The 26687-nt window shown below is 57.5% G+C and overlaps 1 protein-coding gene across 6 annotated transcripts in view; it reads right to left on the bottom strand.

Moving 5' to 3' along the window:
* The window catches only part of COL27A1 (collagen type XXVII alpha 1 chain), a 140816-nt gene that overhangs the window by 35134 nt on the left and 78995 nt on the right, over positions 1-26687 (bottom strand). For 4 of the 6 annotated variants that reach the window (XM_045042847.1, XM_045042848.1, XM_045042849.1 and 1 more), the window contains 16 exons: positions 25727-25771; positions 24470-24523; positions 22754-22798; positions 18137-18190; positions 16261-16314; positions 15963-16016; positions 11840-11893; positions 6460-6513; positions 5904-5948; positions 5776-5820; positions 5461-5514; positions 4336-4389; positions 3387-3440; positions 2501-2581; positions 2057-2110; positions 94-147 (listed from right to left, as the gene is read on the bottom strand). In XM_045042847.1, coding sequence (XP_044898782.1) covers positions 94-147; positions 2057-2110; positions 2501-2581; positions 3387-3440; positions 4336-4389; positions 5461-5514; positions 5776-5820; positions 5904-5948; positions 6460-6513; positions 11840-11893; positions 15963-16016; positions 16261-16314; positions 18137-18190; positions 22754-22798; positions 24470-24523; positions 25727-25771 — 855 coding nt within the window. The remainder of the gene's footprint in view (positions 1-93; positions 148-2056; positions 2111-2500; positions 2582-3386; positions 3441-4335; positions 4390-5460; positions 5515-5775; positions 5821-5903; positions 5949-6459; positions 6514-11839; positions 11894-15962; positions 16017-16260; positions 16315-18136; positions 18191-22753; positions 22799-24469; positions 24524-25726; positions 25772-26687) is intronic. The other 2 variants (XM_019816400.3, XM_045042850.1) reach the window with 1 other exon arrangement.

The raw sequence follows: 26687 nt of genomic DNA, 5'->3' as shown, positions 1-26687 counted from the left end.
GTCTGGGATGGGAGGGTAGTGGGGGCAGAGGTAGAAGGCACTTCCAGAACACCTCCCCCCGCCCCCCAGACCCTACAGCAGAAGGACGCTTACCTTCAGCCCATCGGGCCCTGCAGGGCCACCGTCACCCTCAAGGCCCGGCTCTCCCTGCAAAGGGTGGTGGGGAAAGATGAGGAGACATTACTGGGGAGGGGGCCCCATGTGCTTTTGCTTCCTCTCCCTCCCTGGGGCAGGACCCCAACCCTGTCTCCGGGCAGTAGGGCCCTGGCATGCCTGGCACAGAGCAGGTGCCCGGTAAACGGTGGCTGAATCAGTGAGCGAGCAGGGGGGTTGAGGCACCCTCTTCAGAAAGGCGGAGCAGCCCCCAAGCCACGGCCTGCTCTATCTGCAGGGTTGGTCGGGGGAGGGGGGTGACAGGAGGTCCTGAGTTGCAGTGTCCAAGTTGGCTGGCCGGACTGGGAGGCGGTGCTTGCCCAGGGCTTCGAGAAAGGCTTCGATGCCACCCGGACCTCAGTCCCCCAACTAGGCTTCCCATTCACCGGCAGCGTGACCACGAGCAAACCACCTAGCCCCCCTCGGGCACCTGTCTTCTCCCCTGAAAATTGGGCTGATACCCCTTCCTTTAAGGGCTCCTGTAAGGCACAGTATAAGCACCCCACAGACGGCAGCCACTAGGTACGTTATTTCTGGAACTGGAGCGAGCTCTCACGGAACTCCTCGGTGGAATCCCATTTCTCAGACGAGGACAGCGAGGCCAAACTTAAGACTTTTTTTTCTTTTTTTCTTTTTGCCAGCAAGTCTGGGAAGGATACCAAGCCCCGGAGTCCCCATCTGGCCCTCGGCTAGATTCTCTGCTTGCAGTCCCAGCTCCAGAGACGCTCCTGGACTTTTCCAAACGGCCGTCACAGGTGTTTGGGTCTCTCTTTGCTTTCAGAGCTCACAGCCGTTCAGCACCTTCTGAGGAGCCTCAGAAGTCGTGAGATGCAGGGATGGCAAAGGCGTGACAGGCGCGCAGACTAACGGATTCACCAGGACGTGGCCCCGTGAGGACAAGGCCTCCGGTCACTCACTGCTCTGTTCCCAGTGCTCTGAGAGGTGTGCCTGGCACGCAGTGGGCCTCGAGTAAGTGCTTGTCATTCTCTTCCCTACTGCGCCTACGTGGAGCCTCAGGATCCTTCTCAACATGGCACCCCCAGAAAACTGCACTGATCAGTCTTCGTTGACACACAAGTGCTGCCATCTCACGGCTTCAGGCTCCACACTCATCGTCTCTCGCCCCGTGGTCTTTCTCGCTCTTTCTGTGTCCTAACTCAATTTGTGGAGCCTCTGTTAACTCAGGGCAGGGGGGAGCAAGAGGCAATGGAAAAACGGGAAAGGTGACAAATGAGGGGGGGCTTGGGCTGGGCCTGGTGTCCCCACGAACTGAGGCCCACACTAACTCCCCCTCCCTGCCGGGCTCCGCATTCTGCAGCCATCAGGTGCTAGAGGATGCCTGCTTTGTACCCCTCCCGGTACCCCAGGCCACATTCAGGCAGAGACCTTGTAAACTGGGCACAGAGCATAGAGAGGTAGACGGAGAGGCATCCCAATGCTTCACAGAGAAAGAAAAGCTTTGTGGGTTTCTTCCAGTAAAGGGGAAGATCACCTTCCATGGAACAGTTTTCAGGGATGAAAAACAGGTGTTTTTCAGTACAAGTGCTTGCAGGTCAGTAAGTTTGGGGGCCCTGGATGAATCCAAAAGGAACCAGTTTCTTGGCTGCAGGCCTTCTCAGAGCCTTGAAAATGCTACCGCTGATACGTAAGAGGGAACACGGAGCATGCAGTGAGTCTCAGACGCTTTGACCGCTTTGACCACTTTGACCGCAGAACCCTTTTCTTCGAAGAGTGCCTCTACAGGGTGGAAATGGTGGCCCACCAAGAGAGATAGATGGGATGAGGCTGAAGGGATTCAGGGTCTCCTTCTTCCTGAGGCTCGGGGAGGTTGAGTGAAGCCCTTCCCCCCACCCAAGCGCCCCTCAGGTGGCTTTCCAGGGAGAATGAATTTGCTTCGACTTACCCGCTGCCCAATGAGGCCCTGCTCCCCAGGGGTGCCCAGAGGCCCAAGGTCACCCTAGGAGAAGGCAAACACAAGTCCATGGGGGTGGGTGGGGCCAGTCCCAGCCCTGACTTCACCCTCCAGTTCTCACCAGCTCGGATTTGGGTGGGGAGCTGGGGAAGCACCTTCTTCCGAGGACCAAAGGGAAATTGTAAAATGCCAACCAGAACCTCCGCTCCATGGTCCCCCTGGCCACGTCAGGACAGCCACAGCCACCACCACCATCGGGCTCACGTGGACACGGCACTGTTCTAACTGCCTTTTTATTTCCCATGTGATCCCTCACCGCGACCCTGCCTGGAAAAGACCCTGTCTTCTTTTCTAGAGGAAGACACTGCAGACCGTGGGGTGACAGAACTAGCCCGAGCCCATGAGGCTAATAAGTGACAGATTCAGGATCCAAACCTGGGTAGTTAGGCTCCAGGGAGGATCGGATGCAGGGACGGTAACTCTGTGGCTGCCCACCTTCTTTGCTCCCCTGAGAGCCTTGGAGAGAAACCCAAAGGAGGAAGAGGCCCTACATGAGCCAGAATAATGTCCCCCGCCCCCAGAAGATGACCGTGTGGGGATGTGCGCACTAGTCTCCCTCCGTGCTGATGCCCGAAGGGCCCAAGGAGGAGGGGCTCTGAGCCCCCAGCCCTGCCCCCACCAGAAGGATCCCATTTCTGTCTGTTTTATATACGGGGTGGTTTTCTGCACTGTTCGCGCAAAGGATTCTAGAACTAAGTCAACAACCAAAGTCCCAAGCCTGGTCCAACTCCCTCCGAATGGCAGGGAGGCTCAGGCACGGACAGGGAGGGGGTGTCCGCCTCTAGTCCCACAGACCCTCGCGGGCTCCCCCAGGCCCTGCCTAACAAGGCCCTCAGGCTGTCAGCATCACTCATCAGCCCCGGGGCCTGCGCAGGGAGCCGCATCCTCTCCCACAGCAGAGAGGGGAGAGGGCCCTCCCCAGAGCCCAGGTATCAATGGGCGCCTGTTTCCCGGCAGGTAATGAGGGGCACGGGTGCTGAGATACAGATAGTATCGTGGGAGGCCAGGAGGTGCGGCTGGCCCAGCGTGGGGCAGGTGCCAGAGAAAACACCACCGGGCAGGGGGCAGGGGGCAGGGGCAGGGGCTCCCGGCCAGCTGGGCCCTCCACTGTGGCCATAGCCAGGACCCGCTCCCCGGCCAGGAGCACAGAGAACTCATTATCCCGGCACAAGAAAGGCCCGTTTCTCTTCCGTGGGGAGGACGTGGCCGCCAGCTGGGCGCTGGTTTCAACAAGTCACTTTTCTCTTTCATCCTGCCTTACCTTCATCCCGGCTTCCCCAGGAAGGCCCGGCTCTCCTACTGCACCGGGAGGCCCCTGCAAAAAAATGCCATTGGTCCCTCCTACAGCAAGGGCTGGCCTCTGATTGTAAGGGAGGAGATAACTTAAGCAGGCCCAGAGAGGGCAAGGAACGTGCCTGAGGTCACACAGCATGAGACACAGAGTTGGGAGCAGGCTGCAGCCTTCTCGGAGCTGGGGGCTGGGATCATAGCGAGGGTGGTGGTTGGGCCCAGGGTGCTGAGCCTCGGGGCTCCCCTGAGGCTGCTGGAGCCCTCTCCTTCCCCACGAGTGTGGTTTACCACATTAGGAGCCCCTTGGCAAGCACAGGGAGGAAAATTTCAGGATTCACATAACAACAGGGGAAGAAGCCAATAAAGGCTGTGTTCAGGGCTGACTGATCCCAGTCCTTCCCTCCAAAGCTGGGCCGGGATGACTAAGGTGGGGAGGGGTCTGAGTTACCATCATGGGCATGGCCACCGCCCCTGCACGAACCCATTGCCGTGGCTCAGTTTTCTCTGGATAAGGCAGAGGTGTCTGAGGCCCCATGGGAGCCCCCTGCTGCATGGCCTCAAGAGGGCTCTCTCTGCGGTCAAACCTCAGTGCCGAGGTGAAGTCCCAGCAGGGGTGGGGTGCGACATCGTTGTTTTCCCCGGTGCCACAGAAGAGGCACTGCCAACCCCCGTGAGGGCCCCGGGACCCCTGCAGGCCAGGCACACAGCAGCCCCTGGGACAGGGAGCCCAGCCCCTCCCCTTATGCCTAAGGCGGGTCTGCCCTTCCTGCCAGGGTGCCTAACCTTCACTTTCTGTGGGACACAGGACATGACCATCTCCCTCCCAGGCCAGGCCGGGGACCCCCTGAGGAGGAGGGCTTCGAGGGGCTGATGTCTCCCCAGCAACGTCCTGGGACAAACAAGGGGCCCTGAGCACTCACCTGAGGTCCCATCTCTCCAGGAGGGCCAAGTGGTCCCTGGGGTCCCTGAGGGCCCTGGAAGACAGACAGACACACAACAGTTTCGAGACGGCAGCCTGGGCCCTCTGGAGGGGCGGATAAGGGAGAGGATCCATAGAATCTGGGACTCTGCGGCCCACGCCCCCCATAGCCTGTGTCTGCAGCTCCCCCCTCCCCATTGGTCTCCTGCCACCCCTCTACCACCTGCACTCTCTCCTGTGTCTCCCCCTCAAATTCAGAGGGCCCTCCCCTGCTCAGAAACCTTCCAGCTCTCCAAGCAGACTTGCTCACTCCATTCCCTCTGCCTGGACACCTCCCACCTGGGCCCCACCTCTAGAAACCCCCACCCCGCTCCTGCTCAATTCAGTGTCCAAAATGGCGTCTCTTGGGCCTCAAGATGTGGGACTGTAGCATGGCTCTGGGGGGGCAGAAGCCTCCCGTGCTCCCCCTGCCCCAGGCAGGGAACCCTCCTCCTGTGCCTCTCAAGACCATCCTCTCCTGTCCCTCCCCAGCAGTACAATTCCACTGCCTCCTCATGGGGCACCCTGACACTTGGGCTGTTCTCCAAACCCATCCTTCCAGGGAGACCTCCTAAAGGGTCACCTCGGTTTCAAATCACTCACTGTCTCCTGTGGCCCTTGGGAGCAAGAGCAAGCTCTCCCCACGGCTTGAAGCGACCGGCCCCTGTGACCCCTGTCTCCCCGATGTCCGATGTCCAGACCCTACAGTTCCATCCTTCCCCACTTGGTGACCTCAAGTACTCTGTTCCCTCAGCTTTAGTCTGTGCTGAGCACTCTGTACACGTTACCGGTTCATTTTCACAACAGGATGGCAAGGTAAGGACAATTTATTCCCATTTCACTTGCAAGAAAACTAGGCTGGAGGACAAGAGTGCTTAGACTCCAGCCCAGAGCTCCTGAGCTCCCTGGCCAGCGCTCACTCTCTCTACCCTCCGAGGCCTGTCCCATCAGGGTAGCAGGGCCCTGGTACTGTCTCCCTCCAGCCTCCTTCTTATATGACCACATCCCACACTCCCAGAGGTGGCCCATCTGAGACCAGCCTGCCGGGGGGCAAAGAGGCAAAAGAGGGGGGCAAGAGGGCACTTACCGGTTCTCCTGGGAGGCCCTTGGTGCCCGGAGGGCCTGAGGGACCCGGGATGCCCTGCAGAGAGGGACAGAGGTGACTTAGTCCCTTCGCGGCTGTAAGCCTTCACCACGTGTGATGGTCCGACCCCTACCCTCCACCAAGTGACAGATGGGGACACTGAGTCTCAGGGGAAAGAGGCAGGCTCGAGGGTCGTCCGTGTAGAGAGAGCGGGCAGCTAGAGCCTGTGGGGTTTCCACAGCAGGATGGGAATTTGGCTGACGTGGCTATAATCTCCCGGCAAAGCCCCACGGAATTTCCAGAACTGGTGTCACTTACCGGGAAGCCTCGCACTCCCGAGTGCCCTCGCTCACCGGCCGCACCCTGGAAACGCATTTGGGGTCATTAGAGGCACAGATCACAAAGCAGGGAGCGGGGAGGGGGCTGGCGGCCTTGGCCTGACGTACCTGTTGCCCGGGCTGGCCCGGTCTGCCCTGAGGTCCTGAAGGGCCCTGCCGAAACAGCGTGTGAAGGTGGGACAGGGTGCTGGGGAGTACCCTTCGCGGACACAGGACCCACACCCCATGGCAGATGGAAGGAACCGGTGTAATCATCCACCCCTCTCTCCACCATGCAGGTGGGAAACTGAGGCCCGGTAAGGGGAGTGGCTCGCCATAGTCACCAGCTGCTCTGGAGAACCAGGGAGCCTTTGCTCCTGCTGGGAGTAGAAGCATCTCGACTCTTGGGGGCCCTAGAGGGGGCCAGGGAACCCCGGGGAAGCCGCCAGAAGGTGCCTGCATTCCTCACTCCCTCAATCCCCCGGCTCCCTCTCATTCACTGCTCTCTCTCCGTCACCCCCCTGCTCAGACTCCAGGGCCAGGAGGAGCAGCCGTGAGCTCTCAGCCTCTCTCGGACTCCCTGCTGCCCACAGCGGCCTCATGCCAAGGAAGCTGTGAGCCTTGGTTCCGGAATTCCTGACCCAGCGTGGGAGGCATGAGCAAGGGCAGGCCACGGGGTTGGTACCTTGAGGCCCCTGGATCCCTGCTCCCCGGCTGGTCCATCTGGTCCTCGGGGGCCCTGGAATAGGAAAAAAGGACTAGCATGGTGGACAGCAGGGGTCTCCCTCGGGCCGGGAACCAGGAGGGCAGGGCTGCCCAGAGCCTTGGGCCTTTCCCGGCACCAGCCTGGGGCTCCCTTCTCCTCCCACTGCCCGCACATCCCGAGCCTGAGGCTGGCCATCCGGGTGCGGTGTGCCGAGATGGCTCCACCTGGAGGGACTCCGCTAGAGGCCCTATCATTCTGGAATAGAGCCGGTGCTGCACAAATGACCCTGTTTAAAGAGACCTCGGAGGTCAGCCAGCCAACGCATTTCATAGTTGTGGAGGCTGAGGGCAGAGCCTAGCCACGCGTGGCCCAGTCCCTTCAGTTGGGCCTTCAGGTTCGGCTGTTGCATGCACTTCCCAGGGCACATGTGACGCAGAAGCAGGTGTGTGGTCCGCAATCCGTGGGGGCGAACCGAACCCTCAGGGAGGGTCTGAGTCTGCATGAGGCTGGGTGTCTGCAGCAGCCTCCTCCAGCCCGACGTGCAAGTCAATCCAGCCCTGCTCACGGAGGAAGAGCCGACATGTGGAGGGGGCAGGAGCGGGGCAGGGGTCAGGCCGCTGTTCCCTGGAGCCCCAGACAGGAATCTTATTCCTTCGAAAGCTAGGAAACCGCCTGGGGCGGGTGGAATGTGCTCCCTGCCCCCACTGCACAGATGCGAATACTGAGGCCCAGTCAAGGGTCGTGATTTGTCTCAGGTCCCTTAGCCCATCAGCAAGTGTATCTCCTCCAGGGTTCTACCTACTGGCCCATGTGACCCCCTTACAGGAACTCCCACAGAGACACAGATGGGATCTAGAAAAGGCCCCCATAGAGAACAGTGCGGTGTTTGTCCTGCAGAGGATCAGAGAGGTCATGCTGGGGAGACAAAGAGGGTCCTGTGCAGGAGGCTGGCCCACCCCGGACCGGGGGTGTGGGGGCCAGCCACAAAAGGAGGTGAGGGAACATGTCTGGCTGGAGGGGGGGGGGGGATGAAAGATTGAAAATAGGACAGGAAGAAAGCATTTAAAAATTGAACAAGGAAATTTGGTTTTGTTTTTTTAAACATTTTATTTTTAAGTAATCTCTACGCCCGACATGGGGCTCAAACTCACAACCCCGAGATCAAGAGTTGTGGGCTCTACTGACTGAGCCCGTCAGGCACCCCAGAAATGTTCAATTAACAATTGAGCCAAAGAAAGCAACAATTCCTCTTATTAGCTACCTGGGGCTTCCAATGCATCATCTCCACACCAGCGGCCTTAAATAGAGCCTCATGGGGGTGCCTGGGGGGCTCAGTCAGTTAAGCATCTGACTTCAGCTCAGGTCATGATCTCACAGTTTGTGGGTTCGAGCCCCACGTCAGGCTCTGTGCTGACAGCTCGGCGCCTGGAGCCTGCTTCGGATTCGGCGCCGCCCTCTCTCACTCTGCCCCTCCCCTGTTCGTACTCTGCCTCTCTCTCAAAATTAAACATTAAAAAAACATAAACAGTGCCTCACAAACTGAATAAACCCGGGACAGGGGACGACGCCGAGCCTCAGTTATCTTGTCTCGGAAATGAGGCTGAGAATCTCTCCTTTAAGGTGGGAGATACCACCCCCCCCCCCCCCCCGCCCCGGCCTCTCATAAGTGCTCAGGAACAGCCGGATCTGCCAGAGGAGGTGGCAGGTTCCCGGAGGACAGGGACACAGAGGAGTGGCTTGGCAGGTCTGGCCTCAGTCCCTTTCTCAGAGCAGGCAGCTCCGAGCACGCTGCGAGAGCCAGCTGAGAGCTTTCAGAGACCCAGTACTGCACATGTTAGAGGCTGCGGGTGCTGGTTCTGGTTCTGTTGCTGGACTGCTGTGTGGCCCTGGGTAAGCCCCTTCCCCTCTCTGGGCCTCTGTCTCAGATGGACCCTATCAGGCCGTGTGTCGGGCTTTCCGCCCCTGATTCATGAACAGGGGCCCGGTGGAGATAGAGACTCATTGAAGGGGGGACATCCCGAGCCACAGGAGCTGGGACAGAGGCTCAGCTGCTGGGTGGGCATCAGGGCCCTCCTGAGGGCTGGCTTCTGGCCCCTGGCCTCTGTCTCTAGCCGAGGCACAGACCTCCCTGGAAAGAGACAGCTCTGGGAGTGCAGTGGAGGCCCAGAGGTGTGGATGGCTTGGTCTGAATCACACAGCACCCTATTTGCCCTTGGGATCAAGGCCTTTCGGAGAGAACGGTTTTGAGATCTGCAATAATGGTAGTGAAACAGGAAACGGCCTATGGTCACGCTGCTGGTAAGCGGAGAAGCCAGACTCTGAACCTAACTCCGCCAGAGGCCCATTTCTTTCCACCACTCCCTGTCATTGCTTCTCAGTGTGGGAGTGCGCTCCCCATCATGGGGGTGTGCAGGTCAGGGCCTACAGGAGCCGTGAAGGCCCGAGCAGGATGCTGGAGAAGACAATGTCTAAATTCCCTGTTACCTGGGAGATGGCGATGCCTTGGGAGCCCCCAGGGAGCTCGGGGAGAAGCTGGTGCTGCCTGGAGGGAGGAGGGGGCCCAGCCACCACCCCCCCCCACCCCGGCCCCCTAGGGCAGGGAGAAGAGCAGGATGGGCGCACACTCTAGCTCTTGCTCGGGGCCACGCTGTCGCTCATCCTGTGTCCCGAGGGCCCCCCAGTCCTGCTCGCTCCTTCTCCAAGTGAACACAGGCCAGCCAGCGCTGCTGGAGGCAGGCCTGGGTTTTCCATCAGAACCACATGTCTATCCTCTTGTAGCCACTCCCCAGGAGGAAGCTTGCAGTCAGAGCCGAGGCTGCCCTTCGGGCAGTCCGGGACAGAAAATCTGGCCAATTACAGCTCTTGGGACAAAGGGATGGACAGCCAGGAGGGAACGAACAGGCACCCAGCGCCTCCCGCACCGCTGCCCTATCGGGTGCTCATCGCGCGCGAGGCGCCTGCAAAGGGATTTAACCCCAGGGCCCTCTGGAGAGGTTAGTTCTGTTTTGTTCACCCATTTTGCAGAGGAAAGCTAGAGGCCCAGAGGGGAGTCAGTTGCCCAGGGTCAAAGAGGGAGAGCCAAGATTCGAGGAGCTCTAAGCCCCATTCATGGGAGCAGAGTCTAATGTCAGGCACGTGAACCTCAGAATCCTCACGCCTCCCTCAAAGTGGGTGGTGGAGGGAGACTGTGGAATCCCCCAGGTAACGAACAGGGATTTTAGACATCGTCTTTTCCAGCACCCTGCCCCAGAGCCGACCCCGACCTCCACATCCCCCTGTGACGGGGAGTTCACTCCCACACTGATAAAGAGTGACTGGCGGCTGTGGGAAAAATGGGCATCCAGCTGATGTGCGTTCATACTCCGGGTCCTTACAACTTCCTCCTCATGTCACCCACCAAGGCCTGAGGTTCCAGAACTGATAACTGGGAAGGCTGGGACTTGCCCCTGTCTGACCCCGAGCCCCTGAGGCCTGTGGACCCAGACCCTGTCAGCAGTTCTACCAAGAGCCAAGGGCCTGAGGGCCCATCTCGTCCCCTCCCGCACATGGGCAGAGACGCAGGCAGGGCCTTCTACATTCCCCATGGCACATATGGGGAAACCGAGGCTCGGAGGGTGGCCAGGTCTTGCTAAGGTCACTCAGCAAGCCAGTGGCTTCGTGGAGGCCTGTCCAGAATTGAGCTCTTCTGCAGGCACAGTATGCGTCTCTCTAGGATCCCCCCCCATCCTTCAGTGACCCCTCTGTGAAGTGGCCAATGGTGGACCATGAGGCCAGGGACTCAAGGGGCTGTTCCCACAGGTTTTGCATTCCTGCCAAACCCAGCAGGGGGGAGGAGCTCATGTTCCCGATGCTTCCCTCCCAGCCCTGGAGACTTTTGATGTGGTTTGGAGCCTGGGTTTCCTCAAGCAGGAGATACATTCTTCAAGCCACTGCTGGGAAGGGGAGGTAAAGCCAGCGGGGGGAAGCTGTGAGTTGAGGACCTTGAACCCTCCAGCTAATCTGGCTTTCTGGGGCAGGGGGTGACATGCTCAGGGTCAAGGTGGAACTGGCTGCCAGCAGGCCTGGGTCCACTTGCAGAGACCCAGGACATGGCACTGGGAGGGGCCCTGCTGGGCCAGAGGAATGCCTCTTAATCCCCCCTCTCCCTGGCTGACTGTTCAGGCCATCTGGTTTGGGGGAAAATTTAAAACCACTTGAAACTCAGCCAAGAGGAGACTGATCACAGATCCCCCGTATGGAGCTTGGATATCAGGCCTCGGCTGCCGGCTCTACCTGTGCCTTGGCGTTTCCCTCCTACGAGGCTGCCTGGCCCAGCACCCGGACACCAGTTGGGGGCAGAAAACCACTGCATCAGCCCTCCCTGCATGACTGAAAATGAGACTACGTTCAGTATGCCAAAGAGCCAGGTTCCCTGGGTCCCCATCCCAGCTCTGCCACTTTCTAACTGTGCAACCTGAGACGAGTGACTTAACCCCTCTGTGCCTCAGTTTCCTCGTCTATAAAACAGAAATAAGAATAGCACCTTCTTTACAGAGTAGTGTTGAAGATTAAATGAGTGAAACATGTGACAGACAGTACCTGACACACAGTAAGTACTAGTGATTATTACCTCGGGCCACTGTGCTCAGGCCAGCCCTTGCTTAAAATCCCCTGTGGCTCCCCACTGCCCTTGGAAAGCAGCCCACAGGCTTCACTGTGCTGTTCTCAGGCTTGGCACCTGCTAATTCTTCGTCTCATCCCTCTCGCCTGCCCCTCTGCTGAACCACTGGAGACCCCGAAGCATGCCACACCTTCTCTCACCTTAGGGCGGTCCGTTGCCCAGAACCTGGCATCAGCTCAGCTGTCTTCCTCTCCCGAAGCCTTCTCTGAAACCCTTTCCAAGCTCCCAAGCTGCCTGTGCATCATCACCATCAATGTGCCAATGACCCTACGCTATGTGCCAATGACTCTATACAATCTCTTTGACCTACGGGATTGAGCCACACGAGAGCAGGCAGGGGTCATGCCTGTCCCATTCTTTGCAGTGTCTACAGACCCTTCAACAGTGGCCGGCACATAGTCGGTGCTAAATAAATGGCGGTTGAATGACCAACTAAATGAATGGATGGACAAACACAGGTACCACAGAGCTGGCCTGTACCCACTGGATGGCGAGGCCTGGAGCTCAGAAATGGGCTGGAAGAGATGGCTGGAAAGGGGGTCCCAGGCCAACACTCAGGCCCAGGATGAGCCTGGAACCCCGTGTGATGCCTGGAAACCACCAATCTCAGGGCTGGGCAGGGGGCAAGGACCAGGAGGGAACCTCTCTGTCAGGTGGCCCCTGCCAGCATCAGCCCCCCGGGGACTGGGCCCTACTTACCCGGAGTCCCTTTGCTCCCCTCATGCCTGGTGGACCTCGAGATCCTGGAGGACCCTGTGGGGAGGAGAAAGAGTTTGGAGAAGCCCCCTTTCCGGTAGCAAGGGGGCGAGAGGGAAGGCTAGGAGCATGGGGGTGAAGCCTGGCCGCAGCCTTCAGACAGGCAGTGCTTGGGAGCGGCCCCTGGGCAGGCCCAGTGCCTCTGCACAGAAGGATGCAGCCCAGTGGGAAAAGCTGTCCCACTGGGAGAAGTGGCCCACAAGCCGTAACCCTGAGCATGAGTCAATGTCCTAGGCTTGATGTGGTGGGGTGGGGGGGAGGGGGGGCTTAACCTTTCCTGGGAGTCCTGGAGTAAGAAGAAGCCTCCCTGGATGGATGAGCCATTTTCTCTTGTATCTCAAAATTGACAACCAGAAGCTACCATGCCATGCTGACCAAGGTTCACCTCAAATGCCCGTTCCCCCTTTTCTCTCTCCATCAGCAAGGAGACTATGGCAGCCCCGTGATCTGTCCCCCGCCCTGACCCCGACTATCAGCTGCAAGCTTTGACCAGGGCAGAAAGAGCCCTGGGGTAAGGACGGGGGAAGAACCAGACCGTAGCCCTGGGGTGAGGGAGGGGGAGGCAGGGAGAAGGGAACAGGGCCTGGCCCGGGGAAGCCGCCCGGTTATCTGGTTTGATGCAGGAATGGCAAGAGACGCAAGGGAGAGACAGGGAGGGAGGGAAGGAAAACACAGGGTTGCCTTTGTTCTCCAGCACCTGGCACAGCGCAGACCCATGACAGGAACGTGGGGACCTGCTGAAGGACCCACCAACAACCTAACAACAGGCGAGGACAGAGGGTGGAAGGAAGCAGGAAGGAGGAGGAGGAGGCTGCCTCATTGCCTCATTTCTCCCCCGGGTTCCGGCCCGGGCTGCACACACCAAGCAGCGCCTTCACGCACAGCAGGCCAGCCGGACCCCTCCACGAGCCTCCCAGCTCAGCAGCGAGCCTCAGACGGGGCGTGCTCCTTCTACAAGGAAGAGGCAGCTTCAGCCCCCTGCAAATACCAGGGAGAGGCCCAGCTCCATTTGGGGCCTCAGGAAAAAGTTGCTGTTCCCGTTCGTCCCTCCCCACGGCCTTGAGGGGTACAGACCCTCCATCAGCTGCTGCCGAAGGGCTGATGTGAGGGGCTGGGTCCCAACTTGCCCCTTGTCAGCAGAGCAAGCGGGGTGAGGACCCAGGCTTGGCCCAATAAGAAAGCAGATCTGACTCCGGGATGGCAGGAGATGGGAAGATTGGGTGAGGACGAGCCATTTTATAGCAGGATCTTGGACCGCAGCAGGCATGCAATGCGTCACTGGGAAATTTCAGGAGCCAAGTCTCGACTCTGAGGCAGTAGAATAGAGGACTTAAAGGAGCAGACTGCTCCACCAGAGAGCCAGGTTCAAATCCCAGCCCTGCCACTTCCTAATCCTGTGACCTTGGCAAGTGATTTCCACCTTTTGGGCCTCTGTTTCATCATCTATAAATGGGGATAAGAAGAATCCCTAGCTCCCGGAGTTGCTGGGAAGACAAAAACGACATGGGAAGTCCCAGCAAAGGGTAGCTATCGCCTCTCTCGGTCGGGGGGGCGGGGGCAGTAACTCGAGGTTCTGGAACCTGTCCCCAGTCCCCCACATAATGAAGGTCCTGATCTGGGCTGACCTCGATGGGCTGTAGGAGGACATGGGTATTAATGTGATTGGAAAAGTGGGAAAATACTCATCAGATGTGAACGGTATCATCAGAAATGTCACCTTAACAGTAAGTCTTACTAATAATCGTGGTAATCACCGTATCTAATAAATAGTAATTCTTATTACTACCAGTCATTATGCACTTAGTATATGCAGATCATTTGCTGAGCATTACAGCATGCACTGTTACCACTTCTTTCTCATAACAACCTCATCATGAAGGTAGTACGATGTTGGCTTACGGACGGGGAAACTGAGGCGCAGAGAAGACGTGACTATTGCCAACAATCACACAGCTAGAAAGTGGCCAGGATTTGACTCACATGTGTCTGATTCTGAAGTCAGATTTCTGGACTTCGGTGCTATGCCGCTTCCCAACAGCACTAGGGCAGCTGGCTGGCCGGGAAGGACCCCAAGAGATCCAGGTGACCCAGCCCCATATGCAGCAATGGCGAATCAATGGCAACCTTGGGGTCTGAAAGCAGCATGTGACTGATTTCACTCAGTCTGAGCCACCCCCGCCCCCCAGTACAGTTAGAAGCACTGAGGACACAGAGTGGGGAGGAGGTCTGCGGAGCCACGGAGGTAGAGGATTCAGAGGCCAGCACCTTCCCTCCGTACGCTGGCTGGGACATCCCCTGTTTTCCCACCTCCCACTGGCCTTCCATGTTGCCTCAGCAACTCTGTTCCAGGCTCCTCCTCCCTCTGGACAGATAGGGAGCCTGAGGCCCAGAGAGGCTGAGGTCTAAGGGCAGAGGAGCTCTAACTTGCTGTTGGACCCTAGCCTGGGCACCTCCCACACTGATGGTCCCCAGTCGCTGTGTCTCTAGGAGCATCTGCTAGACCCTCGTACCTGGGTCCCGTGAACACTGGGGAGAGAGATGGGACAGCAGCCTTCCGGCTGGGTGGGCTAGGACCCTCAGACTGCAAGTTGGGATCTTCAGCCACCAACCAGCCCCTCCAGCCCCAGGCCAGAAGTGGTTTTGCCTCCTCCCCATTAACAGGGAAAGTTATGCCATCAGGAGCCCAGAGTGCTGGCTCTCATCCCACCTCTGCACTGTGAGTTTTCCACCTCATGAGAAGGATTGTAGGAGGCACACAGAGCCACCCGCTGCATGGCACCTCAGTCTTGGGATTATGGTTACTTGTGTGCCGGCTTCTCGTTCCCGGGGTAGTGCCTCCATATCCCTCCTCAGCACCCCCCTGCCGCCTGGCACACAGTAGGTGCTCCGTAAAGGTCTGTTAATGAGCGGGAGGCTATTTCTACTTGGCACCCCCACTAGACAGGATCTTAGAAGCAGATGTGTTTCATACCAGTCCTGCACCTTCGGGGCTGAGCAAAGGCCCAGCACATAGTAGGTGCACAGAAGAGTCTGGGAACCAAGCTGGCTTTGCCTCCCTCATTGGCACAGAGAACTGGTGTGTGCATGCTTCCCTCGGATTCAGGCCATCAAAGGCTCCCATCTCCTCCCTCATCAGACTCCAGGGAGTCCCTCAGCCTGGCCTTTGGAGGGACCTGGGCAGCCTGAACTCATCGTCCCCTGGCCCTGTCCCAGGATCTTGCCTGTGCTGGTCCACGTCATCCCCCATACCCTTTCTACCTGCCTGAGCCCACCCCTCCACCTCCCCAGAGTGGGCTCCCAGCTCTGAGCCCGAGCCTTGGCTGAAGTGAGAGCCCCTCCCATCCTCCAGCCTCCGTCAGCAGAGACAGAGGGAACAGACCCTCTGAGGGCTCGGAATGAGAGCCACCCCTCCCCACCCCCAACATCACCTTCAGGAGAGCAGATGGGGTCCCCTACTCTGACTACCCTGCCTCCCCCACTCCTCCCTGCCTCGGGATCCTCAGGAATACCCCTGGCCCTCAATCATCACAAGCCCAGGCTCCTCGTGTCCTCACCTCCATGCTCTAACCCTCATCCAATGTGTCCCCAGCATTTCTCATCTTCTCCCCTACTTTCTCCATAGCAGGTGTCCCTTATTTATGGGGTTCTCTCTCTCAAATGCCAGAATATAATCTCCTAATGGGCAGCAGCAGTTTTCTGCCTTGTTCACGGCTGCTGTCCCCCGCTCCTGGAGCGGCTTCAGGCACACGTGACAGGGTATTTCTGGAGTGAATGAACAAAGCGATGATGGCGTTAATGACCAAGATACCCCGTGCAAGGAACATCACTACATAATGAACATTAGCTGCCCAGTTTCATTTAACTCATGTGATGACACTGTCATGACCACGATTATTTTCTGTGTTTCAGATGAGCAAAATTTAGGTTCTGAGAAGTTCAATGATCTTCCCTGGTAATACGGAGCCGGGACTCAAACCCGGGTTTCGTCCGACTCTGGTTTTGTCTGGACTCCTCACCATTACTCGGCAGTGGGTTTGAACTCAGGGAACACGAGGGCTTTGCTTACCCGGGGTCCGGGCTCTCCAGGGGTCCCAACCGCACCGGGAGTTCCAGGATGACCCTGCCAACAAAGAGATGGGAGAGAAGGAATCAGCTGAAGCAGGTGGCCCTTCCTCCTTCCGCCCCCGGCGGCCCAGCCCCAGCCCCAGCCCCAGCCCCAGCCCAGGGCCATGAGGGTGGCCTCTTGGAAGGGGAACGGGTGGGTCTTTCTGAATGCCCAAGGTACGCGGAAGCAGGCAGAGGAGAGCAGAACTGTCACCACGACAGCGATAGGAGAGGGCAAGGCGTGCACACTTGCTCCTTACCATCGATCCCTTGGGTCCAGGTGCGCCTGGGGGTCCCATCATGCCCCGGTCACCCTGTGATGGAGACAGCAATTCAGGGAGGTGATGGCTGTGGGGTGGGTCTCTGCGGAGCAGGTGCAGAGGCCTTCCAGAGGCCAAAAAGGAGGGGGTAGGGACTTGTCTGAAGTCTAGAGCCGCATCACCCAGGGTGGTGACAGGCGAAGGGGCGCTGGGATTTCGCTCAGCAGAAGCCAGGAACCCGGCAAGCCCTGGGAGGCCGCGGCATCCACTGTGGCATGCCACACAGAGGGCTTCCCTCGGGCAAGGGTGATCCTGAGCAAGGATGAGCTAATGACACTGTCCCCTGTGATGCTGGCCCATGTCCTGTGGTCCTCGTTGGGCACGGCCTTCCCTGGGCTGGGCCTGCTGAGGTGGAGATGGTAAGGGAAGGCGCTCTCACTCTCCCCATTCCCTCGCCCGGACAGAGATGAGATGCTGGGGCATCTAGATGCAACTCTCTTCCTCCTGATCCATCCAGACAGTCTGGGCAGAGATGGTGGGTGGAGGAGTCAGAGGCTGCTGGCGAAAGGGGCTCTGGCTTTGCATCCTGGCTGTTTTTGTGAGGCCCTGTGTTTTGTATCTACTCAGACGGCAAACATTTACCGAACGTCTTCTACGGGCCTGGCGCGACACGCCAGCCCCAGAAGATGCAATGGTGAGGAGCACAGACAGACCTTGCTCACGGGCCGCGAGACCCTGAGTGTCGTGGGGAGACGGACACAAATCACCAACGCAGATGCAAACCAGCGGCAGTGCAGTGGGGGCGTGGGTCTCGGTGTTAGGGCCCTTCAGCAGGGGATCTGAGGCACCTGGGCTCGGGGGTGCCCCCCGAGGCCCCCCTCGGGAAGACCTGCTTGACCCGAGGGAGCTGAAGGAGAACAGACCATGATCTAGGCAGAGAGGGTGGAGGGGTGTACCTGGCCGGGGGAGGGGCACGGGCAACGGTTTGTAGGTGAGGAGGGACACGGAACATTTGAGCAACAGGGGGAGGCCAGAGTTGGTTTGATATCGCACTATGGTCGTGCAAGATGTGACCACGGGAGGGCACAGGGTGCCTTCTGTACTGCTTTTTGCAACATCTTGTGACTCTATAATTACTTCAAAATAAAAAGATCAATTAAAAAGAGAAGAGGAAGAAGAGAAAACAGAGGAGGAGGAGAAGGTGGTTGTGGTAGGTCAGAGGCTTCCTCTCTCTGGACCTCAGTTTCTCTATCTAATCAGTGGGAATAATACGGGCACCCTGCAAGGCCAGCTTGGGGATCAGACAAACCCATAAAAGGAAAGCAGGTACCCTCCAGGGCCCGTGGTGGGGAACTGGAAACCACAGGGTGCTGGTGAGCTGGGAGCTAACGTGAGGCCCCGGGCACTGAACCTGGTTCACATCCCAGCTTTGTCACTTCATACCTGGGCGACCTTGATTGAATCAGCCTCCCCCCCACCCCCTCCCTCGTCTGAGCCTCGGTTGTCTGGCCTGTAAAACAGAGCTGCCGGGGGACTAACAAGGCAGCCTAAGGAACTGTGCCCTTTTTTAAAAAGATGGCTCTTTACCTCCCTTCTATCGCCCGCCCCTATGCTGTGCCAGTGGGCAGGCGGGCAGGCCCGCAGCAAGTGCATTAGCTGCTCCTACGGGAGGGCAGGGCAGAGCCCCCAGGGGGTGCTGGGAAAGGGGACAATGGCTCTTTGAGGGTGTGGAACGCTAGGGAAGCCAGGGGAAGCCACAGGGGAAACAAGTCTGAAATCCTCAGGGCAACTGGCCCCTTCATCATTTTTAAGATTTCAACCACAAGTTCTATCTGTTTCTATATTCTACCCCGCTGCCCCCACCAACACAACTCACCTTTTCTCCCATGATCCCCGGCTCCCCGACCAGACCAATGAATCCCAGCAGTCCCTAGAAGAAACAGTCACGAAAGCAAGAGAAAAGAGGCAGCAACGTGAATGCAAGGATGTGTTGAGTTTCAGAGGCAGCTGGCCCACATCTCCCCGTCTCTTTGGGGCTCCTCCCCGGTGCCTGGTAATGCGGCAGGCAGGCGTGGGGCTGGCACCGAGGAGAGCTGCCTCTCTCCAGGCACTGTCCTGACTTCCCTCACTCCACCAGATGGTTCTGATTCGGGAGCCAAGCAGTGGGGCCGCTGCCAGCATCCCTGGGAGCTCCACACATTCTTCCTGTGCCAGAAGCAGGCTGGGAGGCGGTCACGTTTGGGGGGGGGTGGTGGGGGCGGGCAGGGATGGCCCTTAAGCGGTGCTGGGAAATCTGTCCCCATCTTTCCGGGCTCTGGGGCTGTTTCAAAGAGAGAAACAAACCCGCTAGCCAGGATGGAAACAGTGTCACAGCCTCCGCCAAAAGTCTTGATTGAAACATAGGAAGTAGAGGCCTTTATACTGTCTTGTGAAAGGCTTCCTCTCCTTTCTGAAGGGCACACACACACTCACGCTGCGGTTCCTTTTGCTTTTTTTTAACTCCACTGGGTGATAACTTGCCTCTGTGTTCCAGAGGCTCTTCTAGGTGGCTGCCGGCCTCGCTGGCCCTGAGTAGACACACAAGCACCGCTCAGCGAAGCTGGACAGCCTGGAGAAGCCACCCAGGAAAGCAGACACTTCCTTGTCCAGACCCCCTACTCTTCCCTGCTAAGGAAGATTTGAGCGGAGCTGGGGAGGGGGGAGGGGGTCTTGTGCAGTTCAGAGGTAGGACAATGGCTTGGGAAGAACTCAGGTTTGCAGCCAAGAGTTTCTCGGAGAATCAGCTGGCCAACCTGTCAATCAACTAGAGTGAAAACATGGTGCCCAGTTCCAAAGGGTGAGCTGTGTCTCAGAGACCGTTTTCAGGTCTGGCCACGCACCATGTACGTTTTGCGGCTGCAGCCTGGGACTCAGCTCTGGTCCGTGTGGCTCCAAGGCCCACGTACCTGTGCCTCCACCCCAGGGCCTCCAAAGCGTGTGGCCATGAGCAAGGCACAGCGCCCCCCCTCCACCCCCCACCCCATACCCCAGCACCATTGCTGCACAACGGAGGTCCTGGTCCTCTGGGCTCAGAGACCCTTCCGGGCTGAGGTATGAGACGAGAGGAGTGAGGCACCAGGTATGAGGTCATGGCTAATAAGTCACAGACAGTAACCAAGTATTTGACTTTTGCAACGACTTAACTTTAAAAAAAAAATCAGACTATTTTCAAGGTGACGGCAATATTACTAACAACAGGCGGCACTTACAGAGCGCCAGGCCCTACACCTGACACTTCTCCTGTCATTGTCACCCAGTCTTTAGGTCTGTGGACCCTGGGTAAGTCACAGAGCCTCTCAGAGCCTCATCACCTGCAGAGGGGGGCGCTTTAGGAAAAGGTCTTTCCCGGTCTCCCCGGGGTTGTTCTGAGTATTGGAGATAATGCACGGCACATGTAGGCACTCCATAAACCTTAGTTCCCTCCCGTCCTGTTCTAATTTATTTTAAAAGGGCACAGGGTTAAGACGGAGGCCCGCGCGCCCCACAAGGGAGCACTCAGACATTTAGAGGATGCCGAGAGAAGGGAATAAAAACGGCTCTGTTAAGAGGCCCCTGCCCGACTGGCCCAGAGAAACAGAAATTTCATAGCTACTTTAAATTTATGAGTTGTTGGGTCCTGGAAGGCACGCGGGTCATAAACCTCAAACAAGAAGCCAAACAGGATCCTAATGAATAAGGGCCATACAGCAAGTGCCCCACTTCCCCATTCCGGCCCCCAGGACACCCATGGGGCAGTGTCCCAGAAGATCCTGGCAGGCCCAGTCTGTGGGTTGAGATGAAGCTGGCCAGGAAACCAGCCCTAGGGGCCCAGGGCTTCCACCTGGTGGAGGGGGGCAGGGTGGAGAAGCAGCTTTGACCGCTGCGGGCACCGCGGGCTCCTCTCCAGCTGGCGTGAGGACATAGGGGTGGACGGTCACCCACAGCGGGCACTGCACGGGCAGGATCTGAGTCCCCGATTTGGGGAAGGAGCCTGCCCTGGTCCTCACACTGTCTACAGATAAAAGGGCTGTTGTCTGCTTATGGGAGTTTTTCTCCCTCCCTCCTTCCTTTCCCTCGCCAGGCACTGGGACGTGCAACCGGGAACAGGACAGCTGTGGGTTCTCTACTGGAACAGACATCTCAGGGAGGGAGTGTTTACATGCCTGGCTTCTCCCCCGACAGAGAGAGCTTCTTAAAGGGAAGGCCCATGCCTGTGATCATCTTTGTGTCCCCAGCACCTAGGACAGGGCTTGCTGGCGAGCCATCTGCACTCTTAGTAGCTGTTACAGAACAGCAAGGGGTCAGGAGGTCTAAAGTTTTTCCAGTCCCTCCAAGGCGGATCTTGGGAACCCAGCGGCCCCGAGTGTCAACCTTGGCTCTGACACTTGTGCTACTGCCCGGGGGAGATCTTGTCAAGCTGCCTCGCTTCTCAGAGCCTTAGTTTCCTCATCCGTGAAATGGGGAGACTAACATCTACCGCCCTGGGGTTGGGGAGGGAATCGCAGGCAGTGGGGGCGACGGTGTTTGGTACGGAGCCTGGTGCAGGAGCCCAATCGGTGTGGCCGATACTGTGATCCTAAGGAGGACCTTATAACCCTTCACGGGGACCCTCTGCTTCTGCCGTGAACAGGAGATACCGGCCCCTTTCCACAAGGGGGAGGGGCCGAGGGCACAGCTGGCGTGGCACCCCCACCACAGGGCTCCAGCTCTGTCTCACAATTCAGACAGGCCCCTCTCTCTTGCTATGGTCCCAGTGAGCCAGGCGGCTAGCGAGGGACTGCGCCATCCACGGGGACCTTCGTGCCGCTGCCCCAGGCCAGACGCCCTCTCCGCCTGGCCCCAGCTTTCGCTACTTCTTTGCCTAGTCATCTTTGTCAATCAGATGGCCAACGTGGGCTAAACCGGGGTTCCCGGAAGGCTCTGGGGATGGAATTCAGGGGGTCCCCGAGCTTGACTAGGAAAAAAAATTACAACTTTTATTTTCACCGCTCTCTAGCTGAAATTGGGCATCTCCCTCAAATGTGAGTGTAGCTGACAAACCCACGATACCCGTAACTGTCACAGATATTTACATGTCACAGTGCAGTCACCGTCGCAGAGATTTCAAAATGTGTCACTAAGGCTTGTCACTGTTCAAAATTGAGGCTTTGCTATTAGACATGCTACTGGATCTCTTTATTCAACGCATCCATAAAGAAGGACGGCTGTGAGTAGAAGACACTTAACACACCTTCATAAATCGCATTTCAATATAATCGATTGCCTTTGCAATCCACCATTTTGCATTTTGGTGCATTTAAAAACTCTAATTCTTGACAAGGGGTCCATGGGCTTCACCAGCCTGCCAAAGGGCCCAAGGCACAAAAAAGGTTAGGACCCCAGGACAGAGTGCTGTGCAAGGACCCTCCGTGTTCCGACATCCTAGGATTCTGAGTATCTATTTCCCGAGGGCCCTTACCATCAGCATAACTATGAAATTAAATTTGCTGATCGCATTGCCTTTTTTTTCCAATCAGGAAATATATCCAGGCCGTGACAGCCCTTCCAAACTCCCGGGCTTCCCACAGAATGCGCTCGAATGACACTGGAAAGATTTCAAAAATCCAGTCCACCCCCTGCTTTAATTCCTTTCTTCCCCCCAACAGATGTTGCAGGCCTGGTGAGGAAACCCGTCGTGCACGACTCTCACGCCACTGATGGCGTTTCTCAGCAGAGAGATTCTTCAGGGTCCCCAACGCCATTCTTTCTTCTGGCCTGAACCGGCGCCTTGCAGAGTTGAGGGGGTGAGGTGCTTCTTTAAGGCGGTGGAGGAGATCGCTACCTTTCGACCTGCCGTCCAAGCCCAGAGGTTAGGCTTTCAGGCTGTGTCGGGCTACAGAGGAGGGGCCCTGCGGTCTCTTCTCCCAGAACTCACAGCTGCTTCCCTGTAGCACCGAGGACCCTGGGCCTCGATAATGAAGGTCGTGATTCTCAAGCCTCCTTTTTAACGACGACTCGCGGCCCCCTCTCCTCTTCAGAACTTCGCCTGACTTCCCCGCCTCCCAGAGCCCCTGGCTCGAATTTCACTTTCCTTCTAAGTGAGGGTTGCCTGGGCCAAGAGCCCCTGGCAGGTGGTTCTGGTTCTGGTAGTCAGCTTCCCTATCTGTAAATGGGGCACGGCGGGTGATTAGTGGAGGCTCTTCCAGTTTTAACGTTCTGGGAGCAAAGTCATGTAACCCCTTTGGGGCCGACGCTCCAAAAACATCCACAGAGCTAGGCCATGGGACTGTGATTCACGGCTTTCTTGTTTGGTGACTTCACCCCCACGGAGAGTCAGTGGCCATTATCAGTGGAAAGGGCAGACTAGCTAACTGACCCCAGGAGCTAGGCAGGGGGACGAAAGGCAGGTGAATGTGGAGCATTCACCAAAGGGCTTGGCACAGAGTGAGTTTTCGATAAAGAGAGTCATTGTGTTCAGAGACCAGTATTGACTTACCTGCTCACCCACTGGCCCTGGCCGTCCAGGGTCACCCGGCTCTCCCTGCAAGGAAGCAAAGAGAAAGATGGCTTGGGATGGGTGATGGGAGGTCCAGGTCCCCCTGGGGGACACCCCAGCTGACTGGCCCTAGCCCCCACCGGTAGGGAAGGGTAGGAACCTCAACTCCAGCGTCTGGCCTTACAGATCTCAAACGGCGGGGACATGGGACACTTGGACAGAACCTCTGGCCCCAGACATGGCCCTAGCCACCCATTACTTGTACCCTGATGTCTGTATCTAATTTGGGCCCTTCATCAACCTGCCGCATGTTGTGGAGGTGGCAAATGAAGCTCAGAGAGGCGAAGCGATCTGCTCAATGCCACACAGCAAGCTAGATGTAGGGCTAGAATTGGAAACTTTGTCCTGACGGATTGAAATCCCCATTCCTACTGAATCAAGCTGCCCCACCACAGGGCGAGCAGGGAATTAGGGAGTCGGGGCACCTGCACCCTAGACGCTAACCCACCAGAGCTCTGCTCCCGGCTCACAAAATGACTGGTGAGTTTTGTCCCTGCCCTGGGCTCAGCGTCCCTAACTATAAATAAGGGAAATCAGACTCATTTGTCTTGTAGGCTATTTCCAGCCCTCACGCTTGGTGGCCTCTTGGAGCCTTGTCTGCCAGCTTTATCCCATGCTGGGGTGGCTCCTGCTCCTGCAGCAGCCACGGCTGCCCTGGTCTCCCCACGGCGCGAGCTGCAGAGAGGCGAGCAGACCCGTGGGATAAATCCAGCCAGACTGTGTCACTGCTCCCACCACAGAAACCCAGCTGGTATCTGAGGGAGACAGACCCAGACCTCAGAGGGCAGGACGAGGGCTCGGACTAGCCAGGAGTTTGGCTCACAAATGAACGCGGCTCACCGCCATCAGGTTTGTGCCTCGTCCTCCCCTCCAGCTCCTGCCCCAGGCCTCACGTCCACGAGGACCAGAGGGGCCAGACACACGGGCCATGTTCCCCGAGTGGAGGGGGACACGGATGACCTGAGCTACCCTGGCTCTGCCCTAACCCTGGTGAGTCGGCCCAGCTGCAAACGTGGCCCAACATGGCCCCCAAGGGGAGTCCTGGGAAAGCCCGTGAGGGAGGCTGCCCATGGGCCCGTGTGCCGGGGTCATCACCCTCCTACGCAGGCCGGTTCTTTTATGACAATTAAAAAAACCCCAAAAACCTGTTAACGAATATAATACATATTTACTGCACAGGATGGGGAAAACCTAGAGGCCCACAGAAGGAGACGGAAACGTCCTATACTCTCACCACCCAGAGAGAGCCCCCGTCCACACTGCAGCCTCTGCTCTGGGCCCCCGGGAACACGGTACAATCAGCCCCCACCACAGGCCGGGGCCTAACCTTCCATCCGTAACCTGCTTCCTGCCTCCACCACGTCCACGCGCACGGGCATTTCCCATCCGGTGAACTTTTCCACTACACCACCTTTCGTGGCCGCATCGTATCCCGGTACTTGAACACTACTCTGCTGTTGGACATTCAGGCTATGGTCATTTTTTCCCCTCTGGTAGCAATATGTTGTGATAATGGGGACCATCGCCCTCCTTTCCACAACTGCCCGTGGGATTTGGGGTCCTTCCTGGGGCCCTCATTGGCTGGCTCCCCTTTTCTTCTGTTCCCCCGGTGTCCCCCTCAACCCACCAAGCCCAGTCGCCTCCGGGACTCCTCACCTTCACGCCATCCAGGCCGGGCCTACCAGGAAACCCCTTTCTGCCAGGCTGGCCCTGCAACAGAGAGAGGTGAGTGAGTGGGGGGCAGAGGCAGCCTTGCTGGGGTCCCAGCCCTGGTGGGGGGGAGGGAATTGGAGCCCCGGGGGCACCAGGCTATACTGGAGATGCAGGGAGGGGTCTGCACCTGTGTGACCTCAAGGAAGTCTCCCCTCCCAGGCCTGTCCTGTTTGTAAATGGGGATGTTGAAACCCGCTTTCAGGGAATGAGGAAAAGGGAGGAGGGCACAGAAGATAAAGGGCCCAGAGGAATGGAGAGTTTATACCCGTGGTTTTCAAAATGTCGTCTGGGGATCCCTGTGGTCCCTGGGGCCCTTTCAAGGGGCTGATGACCTCAGAACTATGGTTCGTAATAATGCTAAGACACTGTTTACTGTGTCTCTCTCCTCCTGAGTGTGAGCGGACTTTTCCAGAGGCGACATGACATGTGGTAGCAGGAACAGATTGAATGCAGAAGCAGATGGGAGAACCCAGCCGACTTCTATTAAACCCGACATTAAAGAGATTTGCAAAAGTGGTAAAACAATGCCACTCTTTTCATTAGATCATTTTGCTTTGGAAAATATAGCTGGTTGGGTTGTTTTGTTTTGTTTTGTCTTGTTTGTAGAACTATTATTTTTGTTAACATGAAATGGGTTTATTATTCCGTCAAATGAATTAATAAATACATTGAAAAGTTTTCAGTTTTAATTACTAATATCAATAGGTGGAACCCACACAAAGAAAAGCGTTCGGGGTCCCTGATGGTTTTTTTGAGAATGTGATCAGGCCCCAGGACCAAAGCACGCACACACTGCTGGTTTACACAGTCAGCTGGGGTGGACCCTGTGAGAGGCCACCTGGGGCTGAGCAGTCGGGCGGGATGCTTGCAAGGTTAGGTTCTAGACTGAGACACGGGGCCAACCCCTCACTCTGAGCCCGATGGCCTCGGATGACACCCAGACCAGCAATGCCACTGTCATGGAGAATCAAATGTGGGAGAGTAGAGACAAAGCCCAGCACATGGCAGCCGGGCCACCACGGCCGGCCAGCTTCCTGTCTCTTGTCTCTCTCCTTTGGTGTCTGTTCTAGTCCCCTCTCTGGCTGGCCCAAGGCTCCCTCTGATGACCTCTCTGCACAGCACCCCCCGATGTCATCTGTCTGCACACAGCTCGCTCAGCGCTGACAAATCCCACCTCCCCTGGGGGCCAGCAACACTCACCTCTAAGCCAGGGGCCCCGGGTGGCCCCATGGGTCCCTCATCTCCCTAGAGTTGGGAGACACAAGAGAGGAGAAAAAGAGAAATTAATCCAGTGAGACTCTCAGAGAACTTGACCTGTAAGGAGGGAAAGGGATGGACAGAGGAGAGCCTTCCTGGACCAAGAGAAAGGGCACCTCTGGTCCCCCTGCTGGGCCCCCTCTCAGGCCACACAAGGACATCTGCATGAATGGGACCCCCCATGTCATCTGAATGTGACAGGCCCAGGTTCGCAACAGTGCTGGGCCGAAAGTCAAACCCTTTCATATGCTGTGGATACAGAGCCCCAGGCTGCAGCTCAAAGATACGAGCCCTATCCTGAGCTCTGCCATTGATTCTGCTAAGGCAAACCTTAGCCTCACCGTGCCTCAGTTTCCCCTGTAGAATGGTGCAGAACGGAGAGGATCATCCTAAAGTATGATGATTAGCCTCAGTTGAGTTGCTGGAGGACAGTGATGATCTCTTATTCCTTCCTGAGGCCCCATCCCCTACACCGTCACAAACACCACTCAAGATAGGTGTGCAGCGTCTCATGGACGTGTGGTGAGTGAAGGTGGGGACAGGGGCATGACAGAGGGAGGAGATGAAGAAGTGAATGAATGCCGGAGTGGATGAATGAATCCATGAAGATGTGAGCAGGTGGCAGTCTCTTTAGTGGTCACGTGGGTGTAGACAGAGGCACGTAGCTGGCGCCCCTCCCCTCGCCTCCCTTTCCACTCCTGGCCCTCCCACAGGCTAGGGGAAGCCTCCAAGCTGGTCTCTCTGGCATGGCAGGCCTGACCAAGAGGCCCCCTCCGGAGCTTCCCCCCCACACCCGGTTTCCAGGAAAACAGCCCCACGTGGCAGCTCCCGGAGCCAGCGCTGGGACCCCGCCAGACCCAGAACCAGCCTGTGAAGGGATCCATGTCAGCTGGATGCATGCCTG

The sequence above is a fragment of the Felis catus genome, chromosome D4, assembly GCF_018350175.1.
Source record: "Felis catus isolate Fca126 chromosome D4, F.catus_Fca126_mat1.0, whole genome shotgun sequence".
Taxonomy (NCBI): Eukaryota; Metazoa; Chordata; class Mammalia; order Carnivora; family Felidae; genus Felis; species Felis catus.
The sequence above is the reverse complement of the archived record's forward strand: the minus strand, read 5'-3'. Positions and strand labels throughout refer to the sequence as shown.